Here is a 23,839-nt window from a genome sequence, read left to right as displayed (position 1 = left end):
TTCCTCGAGCTGATAATAATTCGCAACCAAGGACAAACTCCAAAATGATGAAATGTGTCTACCCCTATAGATAAATCTCTATATTTATTATATCATTATTAATTAAAAATAATCAAATCAAACGTAATAAAATACTCGTGCTAAATAATTCTATCTTATAGATTTAAAAAGTATTACGAATAATTCATGAAAAAGTCCTGAAATATATCAGCTACTTCACTTTTGTTCTAAAGCTGACGGATAAAATTATTATTATTACTATTATTATTGTTATTGTTATTATCGTTATTATTGGTCACCATAAAAAAGAAGATATAAAAATATTCAAATCGCAGCCGTAGCAACGAAATCAAAAGTGAAATAATAGAATTTCGTAAGGGGTCGACGCGAAACCTCTTCTCGACCCTCGCGGTGCTCGCGAAGAGTGCCTAAGAATTTCAATCTGCGGTCACGAGAAGGGTGCCACCAACGCCGATACGAAAGGGGAACGACCCCCGTTTCGTACATCTCTTTGGGGCTGGACGTGATTTCGCAGTCGTTATTCGCCTAGGGAGAGATCAATTTAAAAAATAATCCTTCTTTGCGGCTATGAAATCGATTATGTTTCTGGTACTACATTCTTAAAATTCTTAACTACTTTAAATACCACAGAGAGACAAATATTTTTCGTTAACTTGTTATTCCTTTAATATAATAAAACGTAATATCTTTTTGCGCTCTTTTTCTTTTTCTTCATGCCATTAGGAGATATGAAAAGAAAAAGAAACATATTTATCAAGCAGGATTCAAGATCTGACAAACCTTACTTTTTCGTATAATATGACACAAAATTATTGTCCATTATTATATCTATTAATTTTGATACAACTTCGAACAATGTGAGTCAATAGCAGGCCACCGCTCGTCCTCCATTTATTCTCTCAAACTTTTACAAATCGTAGTACCAGCTTATGGTAATTTCGATGGATTTTCAAAAATAGAAACTTTCTGCATACTTTCTTTTCTATAGGAATAAGCTCTACCATTCTTTGGGTTCGGTAAAACGAAGTGGACGTTCGATGTCGTTGGAAAACAGAGGGAGAGAAAAAGAGAGAGAGAGAGAGAGAGAGAGAGAAAGAGAGAGAGAGAAAGAGATAGAACGATTCATTTGAAAGGATAGGGAGAGAATCCTGGGAAAATAGGAAAGCGTAGGAAGGAAGGAAGGAACGTCGGTGTTGGTCAAAACGATAGGGGCTATCGGTGCCGACCAACTGGCCTGTTGCACGTTGACAAGCTGCATTTGCGTTGCGGCACTTCCCTACGGCCGCGGACCGACTTTCGAATCCGTCCATTGAAACGCTTCGAGCGCGTGTAAAGTCGATAGCGCCTGCCGCCAATTAGAAAGAGCTTCTGTCTCCGTATCGTTCGAAAAACACGCTGGTTCATTTCATATGACGAGTTTCATCGGAAAATTTAACGTGCGAACGTCATAACGATCTTTAATATTATTCGCGTATAGGTATTAGCTACTTTGGTTTTATATTTATTAATAAGAGTAAAACATTATGAGTTAAGGAATTAATAATTAAATAAATAAATATATATATATATAATAGTTGATAAATCGGTAAGTTTTAAATGGAATTCAATTTCAAGAATATTGTGGGATCACATAGTGGAACTTTAAAAATTCTGTTTTAATATTCAGTATATATTTAACAAAATTGTTGATGTTATTAAAAAGAGAAAGAAATATCGTTTATTGCGCAATTAAACGATTAAACTTGATCTCCTTCAACTGGACAATTCAAGAAGATAAATTCTTAAGGAATATCGAGAAAAAAAAAAATATATATATATATATATATATATATATATATACATATATAAGTGTACGTATGTGTGTATGTATATATTATATATATATGTGTATATATATATATATATATATATATATATATATATTGCGGTAGCCAGTAGAAAATATACAATACTACTACCTGGAAGCTCGAAAGCGAGTTTGCGACTCCCCGAATAATTCGAATCGCATTGCCGAGGGCTGAAAATCGCGTGACCGTCCGTTCACCACCGAATTCTCAGCCGGTGCAAAAGTAACGATTGCTCTGTAGACATTCGCGTGTCACGAAAGTGCTTCTATTTAACCACGACATCCTTTCACACGTGAGTAAACAAATAGGCAAACAAAGAGTAGGTATCGAACCAGGAGAGAAAGAGAGAGAGGGTTACAACGGTTTCTCTTTTACTCTTGATTCGCCAAAACGAAATTTCGTTCGAAAAAGAGCAAGGAACTTCTTTTCGTTGTTTTCCGACGTTTCGTCGCGCCTAAAAATTAAGAAAAAAAATGGAGGAACTTGCGAAGAAGGAGAAGAAGAAGAAGAAAAAGAGGAGATTGCTCCCTTTTGCCGGCCTGATTTTACACAAGCTAGTTGTCTCTCTCTCTCTTCCCCCCCTCTCTCTCTCTCTCTTTCTCTCTCTTTCTCTGGTAACAGTAGATTCAGTAGACGCGCGGCTGTGAGGCGATCTACCTTAATTAATGAATTTATCGGAAACTCTTGCGAGCCGACGTTGGCATGCTGCTCTCTTGGCTACCCTCCTTCTCTCTCTCTCTCTCTCTCTTTCTCTCTTTCTCTCTTTGGCCCGTAGGGTAGACACAGCCTCCAACGAGGATCCAGAAGATGAGTGAATGTGGTGCTCGGCGTAGTCCGAAACGAAGCCGTCGACTCGCTCCGTCACTCCCCGCCATTTTAATTTCCCCAAGAAACTTTCTAATTACCAACTTTTCTGATTAATCACAGTAATTAATTAGTAGCACACCGCGGACGAAGGGAAAATGGGAACTGACTCGTAACGTAGACTTCCTCTCTCTCTCTCTCTCTCTCCCTCTCTCTCTCTCTCTTCTTCTTTTTTTTCCTTTTTCCATCCGCCCTTCTCCGCCGTTCTTCCACGAGCATGGAAGAGGGTGAAATCTCTCTTACCGACGCCATTTTCTTTTTAAGTTCGTTGATTCCTTCGCGGAATAATCGCCTGTCGACTCGATCGAATACCATATTCCTTCTAAAGTGATCGAACTCGACTTTCACCGCACGATCGACGAACGTTCTAACATGATTCACGTTACTCGCAACTTCCGTTCAAGCTGGTAATTAATTTCCCTTATCGTTCAAGTTCTGCCTTCGGTTCGTGTTATAATTTCAGTAACCAGGTACGTGTAAAACTTTTCGAGCGAGACGACGCCGCCAGCGATTTTCCTGTCGTTCTCGTTATTTCCTTAGATATTCTTTCATAAACTGGATAGCGTTGAGACAGAGAAGGATAGATCTTAAACGAAATTTCCTCGCCGATGTCAATATTGAAACGCGTGTTTCGCAAAATAGAGATAAAAGAAAAAAGTAACGACGTAAGATCGTACGACGATAGCAATTTTAGAGCCCTTCGGACATTTTCTCACCTTTTTTACATAAGTGTTCCTTCTAATAAGATGTTTTGATCAGCCTACCCGTCGGGCTTCGCACCTCGTGATCAGCCCGTGTAAAGTTCCAACTGTTCGTTCTAGCCAGGTAGCCCGTGACTATGCATCTCTTCTAGTTCTACAGCGCATTTCATAAACAACAGAATTGAAACGGAACTGACGATCCGATATCCGTCATCCTTGAAAAATTTCCTCGAAAGAGAAAGAAATTCTCGCAATACTTCTCATTGAATGTGACGTAGATATTTTCTTTAATCATGAAATGGAAAAAATCGATGGTACATATTAAAGAGAATTCCAAATATTTGTTTTCGATTGCACGCACCTGTATTATACGAAACTGTCGAGAAGCCACACCTGTGAGGCCGATACCTATGTATCTCGAGTTCCGTGACTGGTTCTAATTCGGAAATTGCTGGTTTCCTAACAGTCGTAATGGTCTTTGAGTCTATTCCGATCTTATGGTTCACCTTCGTCCATGATCTAACATTTTTCACGCTGAACGATGGCATCTCACGAAAATCTTCCGATCGAAGCGTATTTGACATTTGTAAATCTTTATCGATAATCGTCGATGATCCACTTTTATGCGTTTGTATATATCCCTTTATAAATCGTACGATAATCGTCGATCGTATCTTAAAAAATTAGGGAAATAAGAGGGAAAGAAGAAAGAAAGAAAAAGGAAAAGAAAGACTTTAAATTCGCAAATTACAGGTTTCCTTATAAACGTGAACAGCCGAACGTTATCTTACTTCTGGAAACATTCAATTTTCAGATTAGGTAATTCTTTCTTCCTTTCTTTCTTTTTCTTCTTCTTCGAATATCAAACACAGTAGGCAAACATCAAAGATAATAAAAACGGAGTATATTTAGAAAGTATTTTCGTACTTTGTGTGCTTTCATCGATATCGATCGAATGTCCTAAAATATTGGAGAGAAAAAAAAAGATAGGTATGTTCGTTAAGGTGATCGATCATTTCGTTTCGATTTAATTACCTTCGTTATCGTATTCTGAACTTAATCCAGAGTTTTGCACCGATAGAGGAATTTAACGATAGCGATATCGTTTCGTCGCTATCGATCTCGCAAAGATTCCGAGAAGCTGCGTTCGCCGCTACATCCAGTTGTAAAGATGACGTTCGAGATATCGAGTGTTCAGGCGGTGCCGCCGTAGTCGCCGCCGTTGCGATCGTTTCGTGCCTTCGAATCGTGCGCTCGTGGTCTGACAGCCGGCACCGTCATTACACGATGACTCGGCGATGGTGAGTCGAACGAAGAAGCGTAGGAGAAAAGAGGAAGAGGATCCTTCGATCTCTTTCTCTCTTTCTTTTTCTTTATCTCTCTCACTCTATCTTCAACACAACCCTCTCTCACCAATCGTTCCACGAACGAATCGAAAACGCGCGAAGGAGTGTAAGTCGCCAGCTTTCGCAAGCCGACGTTCTCGATCTCTAACGCGAGAGGATCATGATCTTTTGTCCGTGATCGACACGTAAAAACGATCCTCGAGTATGGATCGAACGGCTGTTTCTGACCCGTAACAAAGTCGCTTTGCTTTCGATTCTCCTTGACAATATCGTCTATATTATCGTTCCTCTCGATCCTTCACTCACTCACCTGTTATTTTCATCGACATTTTCGTGTTATTTAAGTGAAGAGAGATTATATTTAATATAAACGATGTTTATGTCTATCTTCTAACACTTCTGACTAACTTTATCCCTTCAAATATTTTCATTCATCGGAGATATTTATTATTATTAGAATAGATAAGGTATTTATTAAATAGAACAAAATGAAAAGAAACGAACAAACGTACTTACGTAGAAATGCCTAAGGTATAGAGATTATATGGAAAATATAATATCGCTCGTTAGTCTTCTATAGCATATCTTCTTCTAATCACCGTTGATCGAGGTGATAGAAAGAGGAGGTGAAGGTAGTAATGGAGGCCGACTCGAAGGATCACTTCGCGGCCGCAATCGAGGCGCAACACCTTCGTCAGCCTGGCGTTGAACTTCCGCACGGCCGCCGACACCCACTCGAGAACGCTCCGATCGCTTTTTGCCACGCGAAGCGTTCCTAATTTAATCGGAGGCGTGCCCGAGGAACCGATCTTGCTATTTATGTCCACGCGGGCCCTATTGTCCTCGCGTCATCGACGCTATTCGATCTTCTCGCTTTGTTATATAAGGTGGGCCAATATTCGTCGTGCGATCACAAGGAGGGTTTGATATTTTATTTATTTATTGATTGATTTATTTATTTATCTCTTTCTTTTTTTTCGTCAAAGTAAAATCGACAATCTATATCCAAAAAAGAAACAAATTTACTTGACTAAGCTGATAAGACTTTGTTATTGTTCATAAATCAATCAAACACGAGTTAGTTTTTACAATGAGAATGTTATAATAAAAGAAGAACAAAAATTATTCGTCTTTTAGTAAACAACAAAATTTCAATTTAATATTTAATTTAATTACGAATTCCAAAGCATCAATCATCGAAAAGATCCTCGATGGGAGACTGAAAACGAAGCCAGGAAGGTGTCTCGTCCGACGAGATTGAGTTTTCGGAACGGAAGGGTGCAAAGAGGAAAAAGAGAAAGAGAAAGAGAGAGAGAGAGAGAGAGAAAGAGAGGGGACAGTCACCATAATGCGTGTGATCAAAGCGACCGGCACTCGGTGATGTCTCTCGCTGGCATCGCCTCACCTTTAATAAAGCTATCTCGCATCTCTAATATCTTCTGCTGTATCGGTCAAGAGCGAAATCGCGAGAACGAGAGAAAGAAAGAAAGAGAGAGAGAGAGAGAGAGAGAGAGAGAGGGAGAGAGAGAAAGAGAGAAAAAGAGAGAGAGAAGATCGTGACTCTCTTTGCCAGAGTTCCAACGCCTCTCTACAACGAGGCCTTGTTCGCCGAGAGAAAAGACACCTTGGCTGACGCACCACGTATATTATATACATACACACATACATATATACCTACACATATATACAAATACCTTTTGGAGTATCTCGATTCGAGCAGCTCTGTCTGCTTCTCTTTCTCTTTCTCTTTCTCTTTCTCCTTCTCTTTCTCTCATTCTCTTTTCATATAAACTTCTCTCTTTCTTTACGAATAGCCGACGTAAACCTGCGCGAGTTAATACACTTACCGATGGTTATCGACGAGCCCACGTCAATTAAGCAATTATCGGCACCTCCATGCTCGAGAGCGTTTCGGGGATCTAAACTGTGTTGACTCACCTTCTCCCACTTGCTTCGACCAAGTGTTGTTGTTCGTCTCTTTTTTAAGAACCAATTCCTTTTTAACGAGGACCTATCACGTATCGAAAGTCATCCGATTTGGAAGCACTTTCAAAGCGCCTTCAAACTTCGCTTCGTAGCTTATCGAATTATATATAATAATTTGATTATTAAACATGCTTCATAATTTTGTTTTCTTAAAATATTGAAATATGAAAAGAAACAAGTGTAGCGTAAATGAAAATATGTAATGCTTGTTCGAGTAATCTTGTTTGACTTCAGTGTTCCATCAAATTTTGGTATATAATACCTGTGTTCGTTATTTACGTAATTATTGGCTCGTGTCAAGCGTGTGACGAGCGTCCAATCCATCGTCTTTCGCATATCGTCGTCGTGTAACCCTTGAACGGTGTATCGCACGCACGACACGCGTGTAGCAATTTACTAGCTCGATAGACTAGATCTAAAAGATAAAGAGGGAAGGGAAATGGCTGGTGAGAAAACGATACGCCGATTAACGATGATCTCTTGAATATACAAAGAAAATCTCAAAATTGTGTATTATAGACACATCTTGTAGTATTCTTTGTTTGTAATTATAAATAGTAGATTCTTTTTCTTTCTTTTTTCTTTTTTTTTTTCTTTAATTAATTTCATAACCTTTTTTCTCGACATTAGGATTATCGTTTTACATGTTTACGTATTATCAGAACGAATCAATACTTTTTGCAGGGCAGTTGAAATTTCATATTGAAAGGATTCAACTATGATACAAATGTAGGGAAATACTCGTAGTAACAACAAAAGCTCGTCTATTGTTTCCTTTGCACGGCCTTTATTGCGATCAAATGTGCGAATTGTTGAACGACACGAACGTCCTTTCGCAAGAGAGGTAAAAATTTACTTAAGTTCGCTCGCTCCCTAATTGCTGACTCCTTTTAACTCATATTTTAGATCGAAAATGCATGTTTCTGATGTTGATCGTTACGTTCGGCGACTATTTTCGTTTTCATGCTGCTGCAGGATCGATTCTTCGGGTTCTCCTCTCTCCCGGAATCTTTTATGTAACATACCTTATCGCGTAGCTCGTTCATTTAAATCGATCTCCTCCTTCGTGTAAAATCGATACTCGCTTATCTCCTACGATTTATCTCGAAAGATCGGCTTACAACGAAACGTTCCACGATAAATCAACGAGCATGTACTACTAATCTTACTACATTAATATTTTACTTAATAATCATAAATCTATATCGATTGTAAGACAGTCGTGTCGATCCCTAGGCCGAGGATACTAACTCGGTTTGGTAATAATCAAACGATAATTAAAATATGTGTCGCATCACTCGCAGCGATTATCACGAATAATTTATTTACAGAAGAAATATACAGGTTAACACGAAGACGCTATAATGTGTGTTTCTGTGTTTTCATGTTGAATGGTTGTGAACGCATACATACATACATACATATATATATATATATATATATATATATATATGCATGTATATATGTGTCTTTTCCGGTCTTCTCGGAATCGTCGCATCGCTCTTCGATATGCAAAGGATTCTTCTTTCGCGAGTGAAGGAGCTCGAGGAAGAAAAAAAAAATAAAGAAAAAAGAAAAAAAAAAGAACGAAAGAAAATCTGAGTTGGCTCCTTAACGTATGTACATACGTCATGCGATGATTTATAACGAAGCGCGCGAACGGTTACCCGAGACTCGCGCGACCCTCTCATTCGCTGTACGTACCTCTCCCTCTCTTATTCTCTCATACACTCTCTATTTCATTCTCTCCCTCTCTCTCTCTCTCTCTCTCTTTCACACTTTTAGTCTAACAAAAAGAAAAAAAGAAAAAAAAAGAAGAAAAAAGATTCCGTCATAAACGCCGCATGAATAATTCAACGAGTTCCTCCTCTCACGGCAGATACGATAATGATAAGCGATGCTCCGTAACGATAATGGTTCGTAATGCTAACCGTAACGGTGATAATAACAAGGACTTTCTCGCCTATCATAAACGAGGAAGTGTCGACTTATTGCACACCGATATTTACATCGTTTATATATAATCTATTAAATTGAATCACCCGAGGTACGTTATACACCGTATATACGTTAATTATATCGTCCATTTTATCAAACGCACACACGCACGCATGCACACACGCGTAAACACGCACGCACACACGCACGCACCCACACCACCTTCTCAGGACTCGTCGAAGGTATCTTAATCGTTAACGAAGTATCTCCTGGACGAAGTCGATCTAGCACTATAATAGTCCACGGGCATCCTGTAAGTCTCCTCCGGACATTGATACCTGTAACAAACGAAAGAACGAACAAAATACAACCAAATATCTGATTAATTTACAAAGAACAATAAACGAAGAAGAATCTTACACAATAGATTTATAAACTAGAATTATCAAAGAACGAGATATTTAGGTCAAAGAAATAAGTAAAAAATAGGGGAAGAAGATTTTAAACGAATTGTACACGCCGATCGAAAGATAACACAAAACGTGGTCTCATTTTTTGAACAAAAATTTTGAGTTGAGAAAAGAACAAAGTGAGGAATATTCGCAGTAGTGGCTAGCGGTGCCGCGTCATCAGGAAGAAGTACATTGCTGTAGGTAGACCCTCTGTCCTTAGCGAGGAAAGTGGTAGGTACTCTCTCCCTGGTGGAACGGCCACCGTCGGTGGACGTTTAACATATGAGCGGCTACCAGTGTTATTAATGCGACGGTAGCGTCGTGCTCGGTATCTTCTTCCGAGCCCACGTACGTTGTTGCTTACGAGAAAGAAAGAGAGGGAGAGAGAGAAAACGAAAGAGAGAGAGAGAGAGAAGCAAGGGCCACCCGCGGCTCCTTCCTCTCAGAAGCTTGCTCTCGCGCGCGCGTTGTCAAGGGAAAGAGAAAGAAAGAGAGAGAGAGAGAGAGAGAGAGGGAGAGAGAGAGAGATGGAGGAAGGTGGAAAGGGCCCTTCTTCTCTCGAAAGAAGGACTCGAATCGGGCGCATCGACTCCGAGAGACGTAACACGACACTCGGAAAGCGCGGCACGATCTCGCGCGAGCCGACAGCTTTGGACCCATCCTTCGGAGCAGGAGTTATGTCTTCCTGCCTTTACGTCGTCTAATTAATATGTGTTTAACCTGGAATGCGACCCTACGACGAATCCTATCTCGTCTATTTTTTCTCTTTTTTTTCTTCAGATTCTCGGTTGTAATCTGGTTCTTGCGTTCCACATAAATAAAGCGCACCTACTTTGAGAGTTCTGCTATCACCATGAACCTTTTCTCTCTTATATATTCGAAATTGACTTTAATCTCCTTAAGAACGTTGCGAATGTATACGCGTTTCGAATTTTTAGCTTTATCGTGTTCGAATAATTGATGTTTGTAAGTATCTATCCCTCGCACCTATCAAGGGCTGTTGGGTCCATCGTCAAAAATTCATCGTGGGTGTGCCCACCTGTCCTGGTCTGTTCTCTTCCACGAAAGAGAGGAAAAGGTATAAGGGGGGAGAGAGAGAGTGAGAGAAAGAGAGAGAGCGACAGAAGGAAAGAGAGAAAGAGACAAAATGGACACCGAGGTAGAACCGAAGGATCGGAGAGAAGCAAATATCTCTGCTGGTCGGTCAGACATTAGGAGTTCTCCGGGGTCCGGGGGATTATAAATCCTTAATACAGATCGGCACGCGATGCCCGGCTCGTTAAGGTGATACATGGCCGACTCTGGTGTCCCGGGGTGTACGGTAGCCGGTATCCGCGCGTATTCGTACGTACTACTCGTGCGTGTTCGTCTACGGGAGTGACTACACCCACACGCTTGCCAAGCCACCGGGTAATAATGAGAGATCGGACGATACGGCTCGATATTAATTGTGCGCATCGAGTGTGCCGTTGCCGTTGCTGTTGCTGTTGCTGTTGCTGTTGCAGTTGCCGTTGCCGTTGCTCTCTCTACCTCCCTCTTCGTTTCCGAGACCATGCCGTGAAAACCGACTGCTACCGGCTTACACCGATCCTTCGATGCGATACGTCGCGATATACGATACAGGAACGATCGTGATTCTGATCCGGAGATCTTTCTCTCTACCTCCCTCCTTTCCACTCTTTCTTCTTTCTATTGGAACGCAGAATCTCTACCATTCCCGATGAAGGAGAGAAAAAGAAAGAGAGAGATAAAGAGAGAGAAAGAGTGTGAGAGAGAGAGAGAGAGAGAGAGAGAGACTCAAGAAGATCCTAAGCTTTTCGTTCTTACTTGATCGGAATCAATGTCTCTCCGGGTATCCGTTTTCTACCTTTCTCGTTCAGTTACCAATGAATCTCTCACTCAATCGGCTTAATCGTTTGCATTAACGAATCCTTTTCTCGTCGCGAGGTATTTCCTTCGATGAGTCGAAAGTCGTGCGCTACCGTCAAGTACAACGTGATACTTCTTAAGAAAGGTAAGAAGAGAAAAGACTAGAAAAAAAGAGAACAAAAAAGGAGAAGGAAAAGAAGACAGGACTATCGGTTGGTGGTGAAGGTAGAGGAGTAAAAAAAAGGGAAAAGGAAGAAAAAGAAAATAAAAAAAAGAAAGAAAAGAAGATAGAGAAAAAAGGGAAAAAGGAAATCGAGATAGACGCGAAGACAAGGGGAATCACCAATCCTGGCTCGTCCTTTCGTCGGTGATTACGAGGAGTGGACAGATTGAGATGGTCCTAGGGCTCCTCCTCTTCCCTTTTTCGTCCTTTCTGTCGAGCGGTGTTTCCGCGACTCTTTCTCTCTCTCTCTCTCTCTCTCTCTCTCTTTCTCTCTCTTTCTCTTTCTCTCCGACTCACTCTCGAGTCATCTCATTCCCTCTTCCATCGACGAGGACGAAGAGCCACTTTGAAGATACGATCTCGAAACAAATTACGAGTCCTGCTCCCGCCGTTTTCTCCTCTTTCGCAGCTGGATTAAAATAATCGTGGCCCGTTAGCGGTCCAAGCCCGTATCGCCTTCCTTCCTTTTTCTTTTTTTCTTTTTTTCCCTTTTGTGTCTTTTTTCTTTTCTTTTTTTTCTTCTTTTTTTTTTTCTTACATTTTCCTTCCCTTCCCAATCCTTCCTGAGAATCAACTTGAGCGAATCGAAATATACCAGTGGCGGATATAAACGAGCTGGTAAATGATAACTTCGGATTGGAATGTCGTGTAACTACAAATGTTCGCGTTTAATGAGCGAAATAAAAATCAGGCAAATCGTGTTCTTACGTTTAATACCCATTGGTTTCAGTCACTTTGAGATATAATTTATAATTATATTAGTTTCGTTGATTACAAGTTTCGACTCGCTTTAATGAAATCATTACGATCGGTCGGATAACGAAGCCCATTTAAATCGAGGGACCTCGACGATCAGTACTGCGGAAAAAATCAATCTCTTTGATAATACTTTTACGTAATGTAACATATACATCGGTATACATATGTAAGGACGTAAGTACATAGATAAAATAAGACGGTAGAGAAGATCGGACGGTATTTTGTCCTTTTTTTTTCCTTTCACGCGATAAGAAATAGAAACGAACTTTAATCCACGACGATTCCTGAAACTCGGAAAAGAAGAGAGACGAATATGTGCTCGAATGTACGTAGAATATGTGTGTGTACGTAGTATATACACATAGGATATATAGTGGGTGCAGAGACAGGACGTTTCGTTCTCGGATGGTCCATCGTTCTTCTCGATCCGGATTACGGTAACACCTGCCCATCCGCAATTTTATCATCCTCCGTCCCGGAAGGATTTCAATTTTCTTCTCCCTACGGTCTTGCCGCCTCTCCGTTCCCTCTCTCTCTCTCTCTCTCTCTCTCTCTCTCTCTCTCTCTCTCTCTCTCTCTTCTCTCTCTTTCTATCTCTCTCTATCACTATCTCATGGCTCTTCTTTCTAGCGATGCTCTTACTACTCGCTTTTTTCTACCAGTCCTGGGACTCAATCTGTGTCTCATCGTGGATTATTGGGATTTCGTGAGGATGAGGATGGAAGAAGGACATGGCTGGCTGGTTGGTTGGTTGGTTGGTTGGTTGGTTGGTTGGTTGGTTGGTTGGTTGGTTGGTTGGTTGGTTGGTTGGTTGGTTGGTTGACTGGCTGGCTGGCTGGCTGGCTGGCTGGCTGGCTGGCTGACTGACTGGCTGGCTGGCTGGCTGGCTTGCTGGCTTGCTGGCTTGCTAGCTGTCTGGTTGGTTGGCTGGCTGGCTGGCTGGCTGACTGGCTTTCCTGTCTGAGCCAAGAAAATCGTTCTACGGAGAAAGACTGCCGACGAAAACGAGACTTTAATTCTTTCTCCTCGTAAAGCCTCGACTTCATTTAGAAACGAAATAAGGATCAGTGGATCCTACTGTACTATCGTCGTTCTTTATGTCGTTTTTATTTCCGCGATAAAACGTTTCCCTTCGTAAAAATACTATCATTACTTTCATCCCTCGAAACAGGAACGATATAAAATAAAAATTATCGGCATGTCATCGGCCTAACTTTTCTTTAACCTTAAATTTTTATTAAATTTTCTTGCAAAGATCGACTTTCGATGATAATTATCCGAAAGAAGAAAGAAAGTAATCCTTACACGAAACATAATTGCCATGAGAAGCTTGAATATTCCATGGAAAGAGAAAGAGAGAGAAAGAGAAAGAGAAACGATCGATTGCGTTAGAACTTGAAACATCAAAGGGTCCCTTCGATTCAACGTAGCAGCTTCTGCCAACATTACCATGGATAAAATAACCACACCGGCGCTTTTACCCATCCTCCTCCATTCCTTTTTCCTTCATAATTCCTCGCGCATCTTTCCTTTTTTTCACGATTCGCATCGACGTACGAAATCGATACGCGATGATTAATTTTCAATCGGGGCTTAATTACGCTGCCCGGCTAAGCCCGATAGAAGAGACGTCCTAGAACGATGAAAGGGCGGTCTACGTCACGAAATAGAAAGAGAAAAGCCAGAGAAAAGAGCCGAGGAAGGGGAGAGAGAGAGAAAGAGGGAGATAGACATAGAGACAGAGATAGATAAAAAAAGAAAGAAAGCCCTTCCTACGGTTCTCGAATAAAAGGACCTCCTGTCGATGGAAGAGGATTGCGTCGAAGGACGAGAGGAGTGGTATGGTCCTCGAAGCAGTACGACGATTGCCAGGAACACGTGATTAGATGATCCTCCCTCTCTTCCCGTTCTGTTCTTCAGATTGGTCAACTCAGCCGTGCGTTGTCGCAGGGAGACGTAAAAAATGCAATCGGCTCTTACCGTAATGAAAAAGAGAACCGACCCCGGGTTATTCGAAGAGGCTCTAGCGAATCTGAACGCGCTCGCGCGCACGATTCTATTTCTCTTCTGAGAGAGAGAAAGAGAGAGAAAGAGAGAGAGAGAGAGAGAGACTCCCTTTACTATGAGATCGTGGCGATCCCATTCGTCGGCGTCGGCCTTTGACGATAACGATACGTAGATCGTCGACGATGCAATTGCCGAGAAACGAGATTAAGTCGACTCGTATGGAGAAAAGAAGTGGAGGATTTGTGGGGAAGATTGTACCATTAAATTGTCATCATCGACGAATTTATATCTAAACATAGATTGTAACGTTTCGTTTATTGTAATCGTGTTAAATAAATTTTTATAATGAAATTGATAAAAGATCGTAATTACCGGTAATTATTTGAATATCGATTATTGATGACGGTCGAAAATAAAAAAAGATAAATTTTTTACGCAAGGACGCTCGTAATGGATGCTTGAAGGATCGTGAAAGAGGAATCTTCGGTGAAGAGTAAGAGTATAATTTGGAATGAGATAACGTCCCCGCTGGTAACGGGGCAGACAGGGATGGAGAGAAACCGGGAAGACAAGATTTCACGACATCGAGGCAAGGAACTCGTAATTCTCCTGATTCATGAGACTTCTTACGCCGTGTGGCCAAAATAATTCACCCTAATGCCGCTTCTAACTGCCTCTGTCCCTGGCGCACGATTGTTTATTGCGAAAAAGGGGTCTCTTTAATACACATCGTCGCGTCTAGAATTCTCACCTCGACTGAAGAAACAGAGAGAAAGAAAGAAATAAAGACAGAGGGAGAGGGAAAGAAGGAGAGAGCAAGAGAAAGAGAAAGAAGAAACGTTTTGGCACGAGAACGAAGAACTCATCCCTTACGAATAGCTTTTTTAAAATCCATCTTCCTGTACGAGGCTTCACTTATATCACTTCTTTTACTTTACTCTTCTTATTCGGTAAAAAGTTCTTTCATCAAAAATTCCCGCCACGTTCGTATAAATTTTTATACCATAAACTTTTTCAATGCTTTTTTATAATTTTAATTATTACGTTTCACGATCGAATTTTTCTATTCTAATACATAATTTCAATTGTCAATTCTAATCCGTCGAAACATTTTTCCTATTTCACATATTTCTCTGTCCTAACCCATATTTTATTATACCTCTCGCAACAGTGAACGCGTACGAACGAAGAAAAATTTTTATTATGATATCACAGTAAGCAATATCTACTGCAAAGTCGTCGAATTGACGTACGAGCGAGGTGTATTAATTAGCGTCCGGAGAAAATTACGATCGAGAATATAGTCGGGCACGCCGCAGGGTTGAAATCGTTAGCGGAGGGTCGTCTCGCGATTTTGATTTAGCCCCGGCGGCCTCCACGTCAATTCTAATTGCGTTTGACAGTAATTTGGCAAGGGAGGGAGAAATCTGATTGACGGGCCCGCCGTACTGGCGACGTTCGTTTCCCTTGCCCACCCCCCATCCCAACCTCCAGTTCAACCTCCCCGTCACCTACTCCTCCTCCTCAACCCTTCCTCTCCTCCAAACACCCACCTCCCTTCAACATATTCTCTTTTTTTTTCCTCGTCCTTCGATAGGAAAAATTTTTTTCTTTTCATTTACGATCGACAATTGTTACGATAGATATTCTTGAAATGCGTGTAATAGCGTAGGATAACGCGTGTTTAGAAACATGCACGTGCCTTGCTTGGGTGAGTTTACTAGGGCTGTCGAATATCGTCAGTTGAGGCCAACATGCTTTGTCGGTAAACCAAAGCCGATACAAGTACTATCGATGTTAATTAAGTCACGAGTAGATCGCAACCGTGTAACGAGAGCCGAAACAAGGGTTTGGAGAATAGAAAAGAGAGAAGGTATAGGTATATACGGTTGATCGTTTTACAAAAATTTTAATGAGATCGGACGAGATGTATGGTATTCGGGATCGTACAAACCCTTCGGGCTATATTTCGAAATTCTCATCGAATCAACTCCGCGTATGTCCAGTTAAATATTATTCGTTTGAAAATTGTTTACTCCAAGATGGTAATTTTATCGTAATTTCTTTGTAAATATTCTTATAAGGAAAAAATGAAAGGAAAATTTTTTTTCTTCGATTATAATATACGTAGAAATTATTTTCTATTGCGTTTAGATATGTATCTAAGTATCTGTATCGATGATAATATTTTAAATAATTTACAGGTATATTATCTACATATAAATCGTAGATATGTAAAGTAAAATATATAAGTAAGTATGAACATCGACGAAGTTGCGTGCGTGCAAAGAGAATGTACTTTCAGGCGATGTGGTAGGACGATATAAAGTTACGAGCTGCAAAGTGGCAGAACGATCCGGTGTACAGCGGCATTGTAATCGGCGAATTAATTAAGCCATTAAGCAGCGGCAGTGGCGGCGTCGGCGCACGCCTGTTAATCGTCAGATCGCTAATTATGCTAAGCGAACGAGATGTACCGTCGACGTATGGCATGTGCAGGTGAATGCAGTGTGTTACGAGGTCGTATAGCACGTGCTGCATCATCGATCCATATACGAAGAAAGGAGTTGCCTCGAAGTGGGGTTAGGGCTGATGATACTGTGTTGATTGATACGTGTGCTCACGACAGAGAGAACGAGAGAGAGAGAGACAGAGAGAAAATTTTTCTAAACAGCCTTCTTTTTATTTTATTTACAACCGAATTAAATTTCATTCAATTCATTGATTTCGCCTGTACTCCCACAATATTAATTCACCTAATTATTATCTGACAATTTTGATATAACGAGACATACTTTAAAATGAAAGAAAGAATAAATAGAAATCGATTATACGTCCCACTTTCTAATAAGCTTGCAAGCTCCATTAAAAGCCACTTACGCATAAAGAAATATCGTGAATCCACTCTGCACCGTGGCGTCCTTGTCTACCGATTCTCGATAAAAAAAAAAAAAGAAAAAAGAAAGAAGGAAAGAAAAGGAAAGACTCCCTCATCGTGTTTTATCCTCTTCCGTCTAGCTCGAAGAAGAGAAATTTACAACAACGAGAGAAAGAGGGAGAAAAAAGGGAGAGAAAGAGAGAAACGGTGAAGGAGGAGGAAGAGGAAGGAGGATGCGGAGGAGGAGGTAAAAATCGTCGAGAAAAGAAATTACTTTCTCTTTTGTATTTCGGTATCTCGCGCGCGAGTTTTACCTTCTGGATAAGGCAGAGTGTAAGAGAGAAAGAGAGAGAAAGAGAGAAAGAGAAAGAAAAAGAGAAAGAAAAAGAGAAAGATAAAGAGAGAAAGAGAGAAACAGAGAGAGAGAGAGAAAGAGAGAAAGACAGAAAAAGGGAGAGAGTGAGAAAGAAAAGAAAGACAGGGTAGAGGGAGGAGTAGAAGAAGGAAGAAATGGAAGAGCAAAGCACGGCCGGTCGACGAGGAGGTAGGAGGTGGTGTAGAGAAGGAAGAGAAGGAGGTGGAGGAGGAGAAGGAGGAGGAGGAAAAGAAGGAGGAGGAGGAGGAGAAACGAGGGTGGGTTTATCTCGCTCATCCTCATTAAAACCCTCCCAAGCCAGCCGCTTCTTCCTGCGGAACCTCGCTCCTCTTTCTCCACGCTTCTTCTTTCTCTATTCCTTCGGCACGAATCCGCCCCTCGGTCGGCATACAACCGACGACGCAGCGGCCTTTACGATTGCGCGCGCGTACTCTCGCGAAAGAGAGAGAGAGAGAGAGAGAGAGAGAGAGAGAGAGAGAGAGAAGGAGAGAGAAAAAGAAAGAGAGAAAGAGAGAACTGTAAAGCTAGTATAGGTAGGTAGGTATCCCCGCCGGCTTGTTGTAGCACGCTCTATTAATTAAAAAAATGGGGACTCCGAGCGAATGGTGGTCAGTGGCGGAGGAGAGATGTGCGGTACGTTAGCTCACATCGACGCCTTCGTAATTGGGAAGCAACATTGAAGAGAGAAAGAAAAAGAGAGAGAGTAAATGTGATGGGTGTGTGTGTTATATGTGTGATACCTATATGAAGATATTTTTCTCTTATTTGTATTTTAAATATCATATTTTAAATATCATACTTCGATCGATACTCCCGAATGTTCCTTCGCTATTTCGTTTTACTCTGAATCTTTCTAATGTCATATCATTTATATATATATATATATATATATATATATATATATATATATATATATATATTTTATATTCTTTTTTTTATTTTTTTTTTACATGCTTATGCATACGGGAAGAAAAACTGTATTTACAAGATAATGTTTTCTTGCTTCTTCGAGAATGAAATTGATCAAAAGGGAGAGTTATTCGATCGCCTTTGGTTCGTCGAACTGACTCTTTAGTTAAATGCTTTTCCCGAAGAGAAGGGTGGTGGCTAAAACAAAGGGTTGGTCGCAGCTTCGTGGCGGGTTGGTCGATAGTCTAGTAGGAGCACCAATCGGCGCTCGAGCGAGAGAGCTCTTCGTCCTTACGATCTGCTGAGATCCAGAGGGAGGAGAAAGCATCACGGAGGGAAAAGAGGGCTCTTTCTCTCTCTCTCTCTCCTTTTCTCTCTCTCTCTCTCTCTCTCTCTCTCTTTCTCCCTCTATCTCTATCCATGGCCCTAAGATTTCGAAAAGGGTTCACTCGTATCTGGACCCTCGTGGAAATCAACGAATCTCTCTCTCTCTCTCTCTCTCTCTCTCTCTCTCTCTCTCTCTCTCTCTCTCTCTCTCTCTCTCTCTCTCTCTCTCTCTCTCTCTCTCTTTTCCATGAGGAACGATGTGGGAACATGGAAGAAACGAAGGACCCTTTTCAATCGTCATCTTTCTTTTTTCTCATACGATCAACCTTATTCTATTCATTTATTCAAAGTTCTCTCTATTGCGTTAACTTCAAAATTGCACAGTAAATTTATCAGAAATAACGACTATTACGATTTTATCATTCAACTTCGCGTGTATTATCTATGCACGTGATTGAATTGGCTCGTGCAACATCTAGAATAAATTATCATGGTTAGACGAATTACGATAGTTACACATTTGTATTATATTGATACTTGTGGTACATGCAAATTCCAATATACTTCCGGTTTATCTGCATGTATTTATTCACGTCTCTCGTACTGTCGAATCAAATTTGAAAGAAGAGAGAAAGAGTGAGAGAGAGAGAGAGAGAGAGAGAGAGAGAGAGAGAGAGAAGAAAAATAAGTAATCGCGTTCTTAAGATTAATTTATTATCGCAAGAAAATGATTTCTCAAGTTCGTCAGTCGTAGACAGTCGTTTATTACTTACTCATGGAAAAGAAAATTTCTTCGATTTGTGACAGAGCCTAAATCAGATGAACGAATTAAAAGGAATAGAAAGGTCAAGGAAAGTGAAATTCTGACGTCGAGAATCATCGACGCCTACTCCTATCTTCTTAACGCATCTCGTTTATTCAACACTTACTTTTTTATTATAGGTACATCCTTACGCGTAAAGATCTACATAAAAACTTATTAAAACGAGCTTAATCATATGTTTATAACTGGTTCTGGGCTGGGGCAGCTTCGCATGGTGTATCAGCGCACAGTATGCCGGTTCTAAAATCAAAAAAACATCATCGAAAACTTATAATAATGACTATCTTGAGCTTGATCTCATAACTATACTCTTTAAAGAATATATATATATATACATATATATATATATATATATATATATGTTCTTTAAAGATAATATTTTAAAAATATATATTAAAGACATATACACACACGCACACAGAAACACACACATATAAAATAATAATAATAATAATAATAATAATAATAATAATAATAATAATAAGATAGTATATATATATATATATTTGCAAACTTATCTATCGATGCTGGATAAAACGTTTCATGGAAATCAATTTCACCGATAGGTGATTAACGAAGAACTTTCAAACGTGTACGAGAGGGTAGAAAAATAGGATCATCAGTAGAAAGGGAAGAAGAGGGGAAAAAAGGAAAAAAGAAAATAAAAATAAAGAAGGGAGTTCGACTTTTGTCTTGCACACAAATAGCAGTCGATCGTTCGATCGGTAATCGTTCGTCAAAAAATGCCACCGTCGAAATGGTAATATTCATTTATCCGGTCTAATGGCTGCCGATCCGTCGGGAATCAAAGTGGGAGAAAAAGAAAATAAAAAAGTAAAAAAGGAAAGGGAAAATGGAAAAGATAAAGAAGAAAAAGAGAAAGAAGAGGAAGAGAAAGATGAAGAAGAAAAAGAAAAAGAAACAGAAGAAAGAAAAGGACGGAGTGCGCGTTGGCATCGCGCTTAATCCCGCGGAATCGATGACGATCGAGACTTCTTCCGACGCGTCAAGCTGGAACGACTTCGTATCCGCCATTATATTCCACGTAGCTCCTCGCGTCCCGATGGGACACCTCTTCTTTTCCTCTTGATCCCATAGCGACGCGTACAACGACGTGTACGATCCATAAGCTCGTAATTAATAATAAAACGGAGTAATTATCTCGGGGAACGAGAGATCCCCACAAGTGGCTTCCCACATCTCTCGAGAGGAGAACCTTGAACATTGCTTCTACTAACATTGTTCTTACGCGTCGTGCATATTAAACAATCTATAGATGGATACACGCGAGACGCTCCCTTTCTCGACGATCGACTTAATTATCTCCATGCTTCTTTCCTTTCTTTCTTTCTCTCTTTTTTTTTTTATTTCGTTATATTTTATTTTATTTATTTTTTTTTCAACGATCCAATCAAACTTTTTTTTTACTATCCAGAGAAGTACTTAGATACTTCTCTATCGCTTGTATTCACTATATCTTTGATATCCCTGTAGAATTATACATTCACGATAATGATATCGGATCGTTCAACTCGTTCGTTCAGCATACGTTGAATCATATTAGCTTCCTGTAAGATCATTAAGAAATTTTTTTTCTTTTTCTTCTGATTTTTCCTTTTCTTTTATTTTATTCGATATTTATACAAGTATAGATAAGGGTTTGCTAATTAAATATTTTAGTTTATGATCTCTATTCGAAATATTTCACAGCGGAATTTATCCTAAGTAATATCATATATAATAATATTATATTATAAGAGACACTCCGTATTCGACTATCGACTTCGAAAGGAAATAATCTAGAATTATAGTTTTACTTAGTTTAAACATATCGCATGCTAATACGAAATCTCGCGTTACATCCATAATAAGATTATACGCGAGAAAGAAGAGAGGAAGCGCGATAGAAAAGTAAAAAGAAAAAAGAAAGAAAGAAAGAAGGCAACAACAACAACAATAATAAAAAAAAAAAAGAACGAAATGATCGAGGAAAGGACGGAGATCCGACAAATGAATTTTTATTGGCTCTCGTTCCTCCGACGGAGGCTTATCAAAGCGACCGTCCGATTGGCACAATAGTCGACGAACGGGTGCCAGATGTAGGGTCGAAGAACTGCCCCTGCCCCCACTTCCACCCCCACCTCCTACACCTCCACCTCCATCTATTCCTCTTTCTCTCTCTCTCTCTCTCTCTCTCTCTCTCTCTCTCTCTCTCTCTTTCTTTCTCTCTCTCTCTCAACGTAATTATTTTTACGAGGGTGAGAAGCTCTGGTGCTGACAGGTTCGACTCGATAAAGCGAAAGAGAAAAAGAGAGAGGAAAGAGGGACTAGTAGAGGGAATTGCGAGAAAGAGAGAGAGAAAGAGAGGAAAGGGGGTGGTGGTGGTGGTGGTGGTGGTGGTGGTGATGGCGATGGTGGTAGTGAGTTTCACTGACGGAGACACGGCAGTTCTCGACGATAAAGAGAGGAAGAGTCCGTTTCGCTGACTCGCGCGCGTGAGAGATAGAGAGAAAGAGAGAGACAGATAGAGATAACTAGGAAGATAGAAAGAGAGAAAGAGTAGAGGTAGCTAAAATCCCGGAGAACGCTTTTACAGTCGCGTGAGGCGACGCGAGGCCGCGCGAAGCCAGTGGGAACAGAGATGGAAACGATGGGGAAAAGGTTCGACGGTTGGTGGGAGAAGAGAAAGAGAAAAAGAGAGAAAAAGAGAGAGAGAGAAAAAGAGAGAGACAAAGATTCGTGTCATTGGCAGCATATCGACTAACTGGAAACTGACAGGCGGGACACGTTGGCATGTCTATAGAAAACGTGCACGGTTATTTAAGCGACGGAGAAAATAAACGGTCGATGATACGACCTTGAAGGTGGACGAAACTGACTCGAATGAATCCGAAAAAAATCTATTCTCGACTGGACAGTTTTTCTTTTTTCTTTTTTTTTTGTTCTTTCTTCTTTCTGCGAAAATATCCATTTTAATTATACCAAATAATTAGAAAGAAAAAGAGTGTGGATCAGTTTGGAAACGGATCGGTGATTGATACATGATCGATCGAAACATATTGCGAAAAAGGATTTCGATCTACCAAGGATTTATAAGAGGAGATCCTTTACGAGATCCCTATCCTATCCTATGTCTTAATCCGGTTCTAATCAAAGAGGATGGACCGGAATGATTTGGATGAAGGAGAAGGCGGGAAGAAGGTAGGATGACTTCGCTGGAAAGCTTGCCTGCTAGAGAACCTCGGCACTCTGCTTCAATTTCTGGCGTCAATTAAAAACTGACGCGGACCGAGGAAAATCAGTAATTAACGACGAAGCGGCTACTTCTTTCTATGCTCTTTTTTGCATTCCTCGAGTTCTCTCTCTCTCGTCTTTTCCATTTTACGACTAAACGACGACGACGACACAATCACGATCGCTATCTTATTCTATCTACCTAATTACCAATGATGTTGACGATAAAGTCATATCGATTCCAAGTAGAAAAGCAAAAAAAAAAGAAAAACAAAACAAAAAACCGATACGTATTACTAGGTAATAGTCGGAGTGCTGTTGTTTCTTTAAAAAAAATTTCACCGTGGCTAAATAAGGGAAGGCTCGTATCAGAAATATTACCAGGATATCGTCCTGGGCCTGAAATAAACCACCATCCTGAACCTAACGATCCTCCTTCTTCTACGTGTCACAGTGAAACGGCTAACCACGATTCGAGCGTGTCGATAAAGGAAGCTTCACAAGCTCGACGAAGACACAGCTGAAGTTCGTTATACGTCGTGACTCGACAAACCCGATTTCTTCGACGATCTACCTTTGACTATCTTCTTCTCTCTTCTTCTTTCTTTCTCTCTCTCTCTCTCTTTCTCTCTCTTACTCACTCGCACGTGCTCATCTTTCTCTCTCTCTCTTTCTCTCTCTCTCTCTCTCTTTCTCTCTTTCACTCGCATCTCTTGGAAACGCACGCTCAACGAATTCAACTCGAACTCCTTTCGCGAGAGTCGTTAAGGCAGCCCCGATAATTGTAGCAAATCCGTGGTTACACGGCGTAGACCGTGCGATCGTACTTAAACGCTTAATTATACGGCCAAAAACCAAACGGATTCAGCAATATCGAGGAACGATAAAAACTAACGAAGGAAATATGTTCTTTTCTTTCTTTTTTGTTTTCTTTATTTCTTTTTCATCCTCTTTCCCTTTCCTAGGCGTCAACCATTATAGCTATTCGTAGATACCGATTAACTCCGACGGTCTCGGAGTTGTCTCGATAATCGGACGTTTCTCGATCAATCGCCGAGATTAATCCTGCCGCGAATGGAACGGCCAGTTTCGAGCGTGTAGCAAACTCGATCGGCAGAAGATCGATAATAATCGAATTCTAAAGAGTTCGAGAGAGGATCTTTTCTTTTTTATTACTTACGTACCTAGATAGATACATATACATATATACATAGGTAAGTACGTACATAGGGGGCATATTTACGTATATGTAGTACATATACAAACGCATACACGGTTG

General features: G+C 40.4%; 1 protein-coding gene across 3 annotated transcripts in view; it reads right to left on the bottom strand.

Moving 5' to 3' along the window:
• Positions 1-7,291: 7,291 nt before the first annotated feature.
• Positions 7,292-23,839, bottom strand: part of LOC127066588 (transcription factor SOX-2-like) — a 302,397-nt gene continuing 285,849 nt past the window's right edge. For 2 of the 3 annotated variants that reach the window (XR_007782434.1, XM_051000481.1), the window contains one exon: positions 7,292-9,041. Coding sequence is in view for 1 of the 3 variants with exons in the window: in XM_051000481.1 (XP_050856438.1) it covers positions 8,951-9,041 (91 nt within the window). In the remaining 2 variants the exon portion in view is untranslated. Of the gene's footprint in view, positions 9,042-18,676; positions 19,567-23,839 lie in introns of those variants that run through there. The other variant, XR_007782437.1, reaches the window with a different exon arrangement.

This window comes from Vespula vulgaris, chromosome 1 (assembly GCF_905475345.1).
Source record: "Vespula vulgaris chromosome 1, iyVesVulg1.1, whole genome shotgun sequence".
NCBI classification, from domain to species: Eukaryota; Metazoa; Arthropoda; class Insecta; order Hymenoptera; family Vespidae; genus Vespula; species Vespula vulgaris.
Note: the sequence above shows the minus strand (reverse complement) of the source record. Positions and strands in the feature narration are given on the sequence as shown.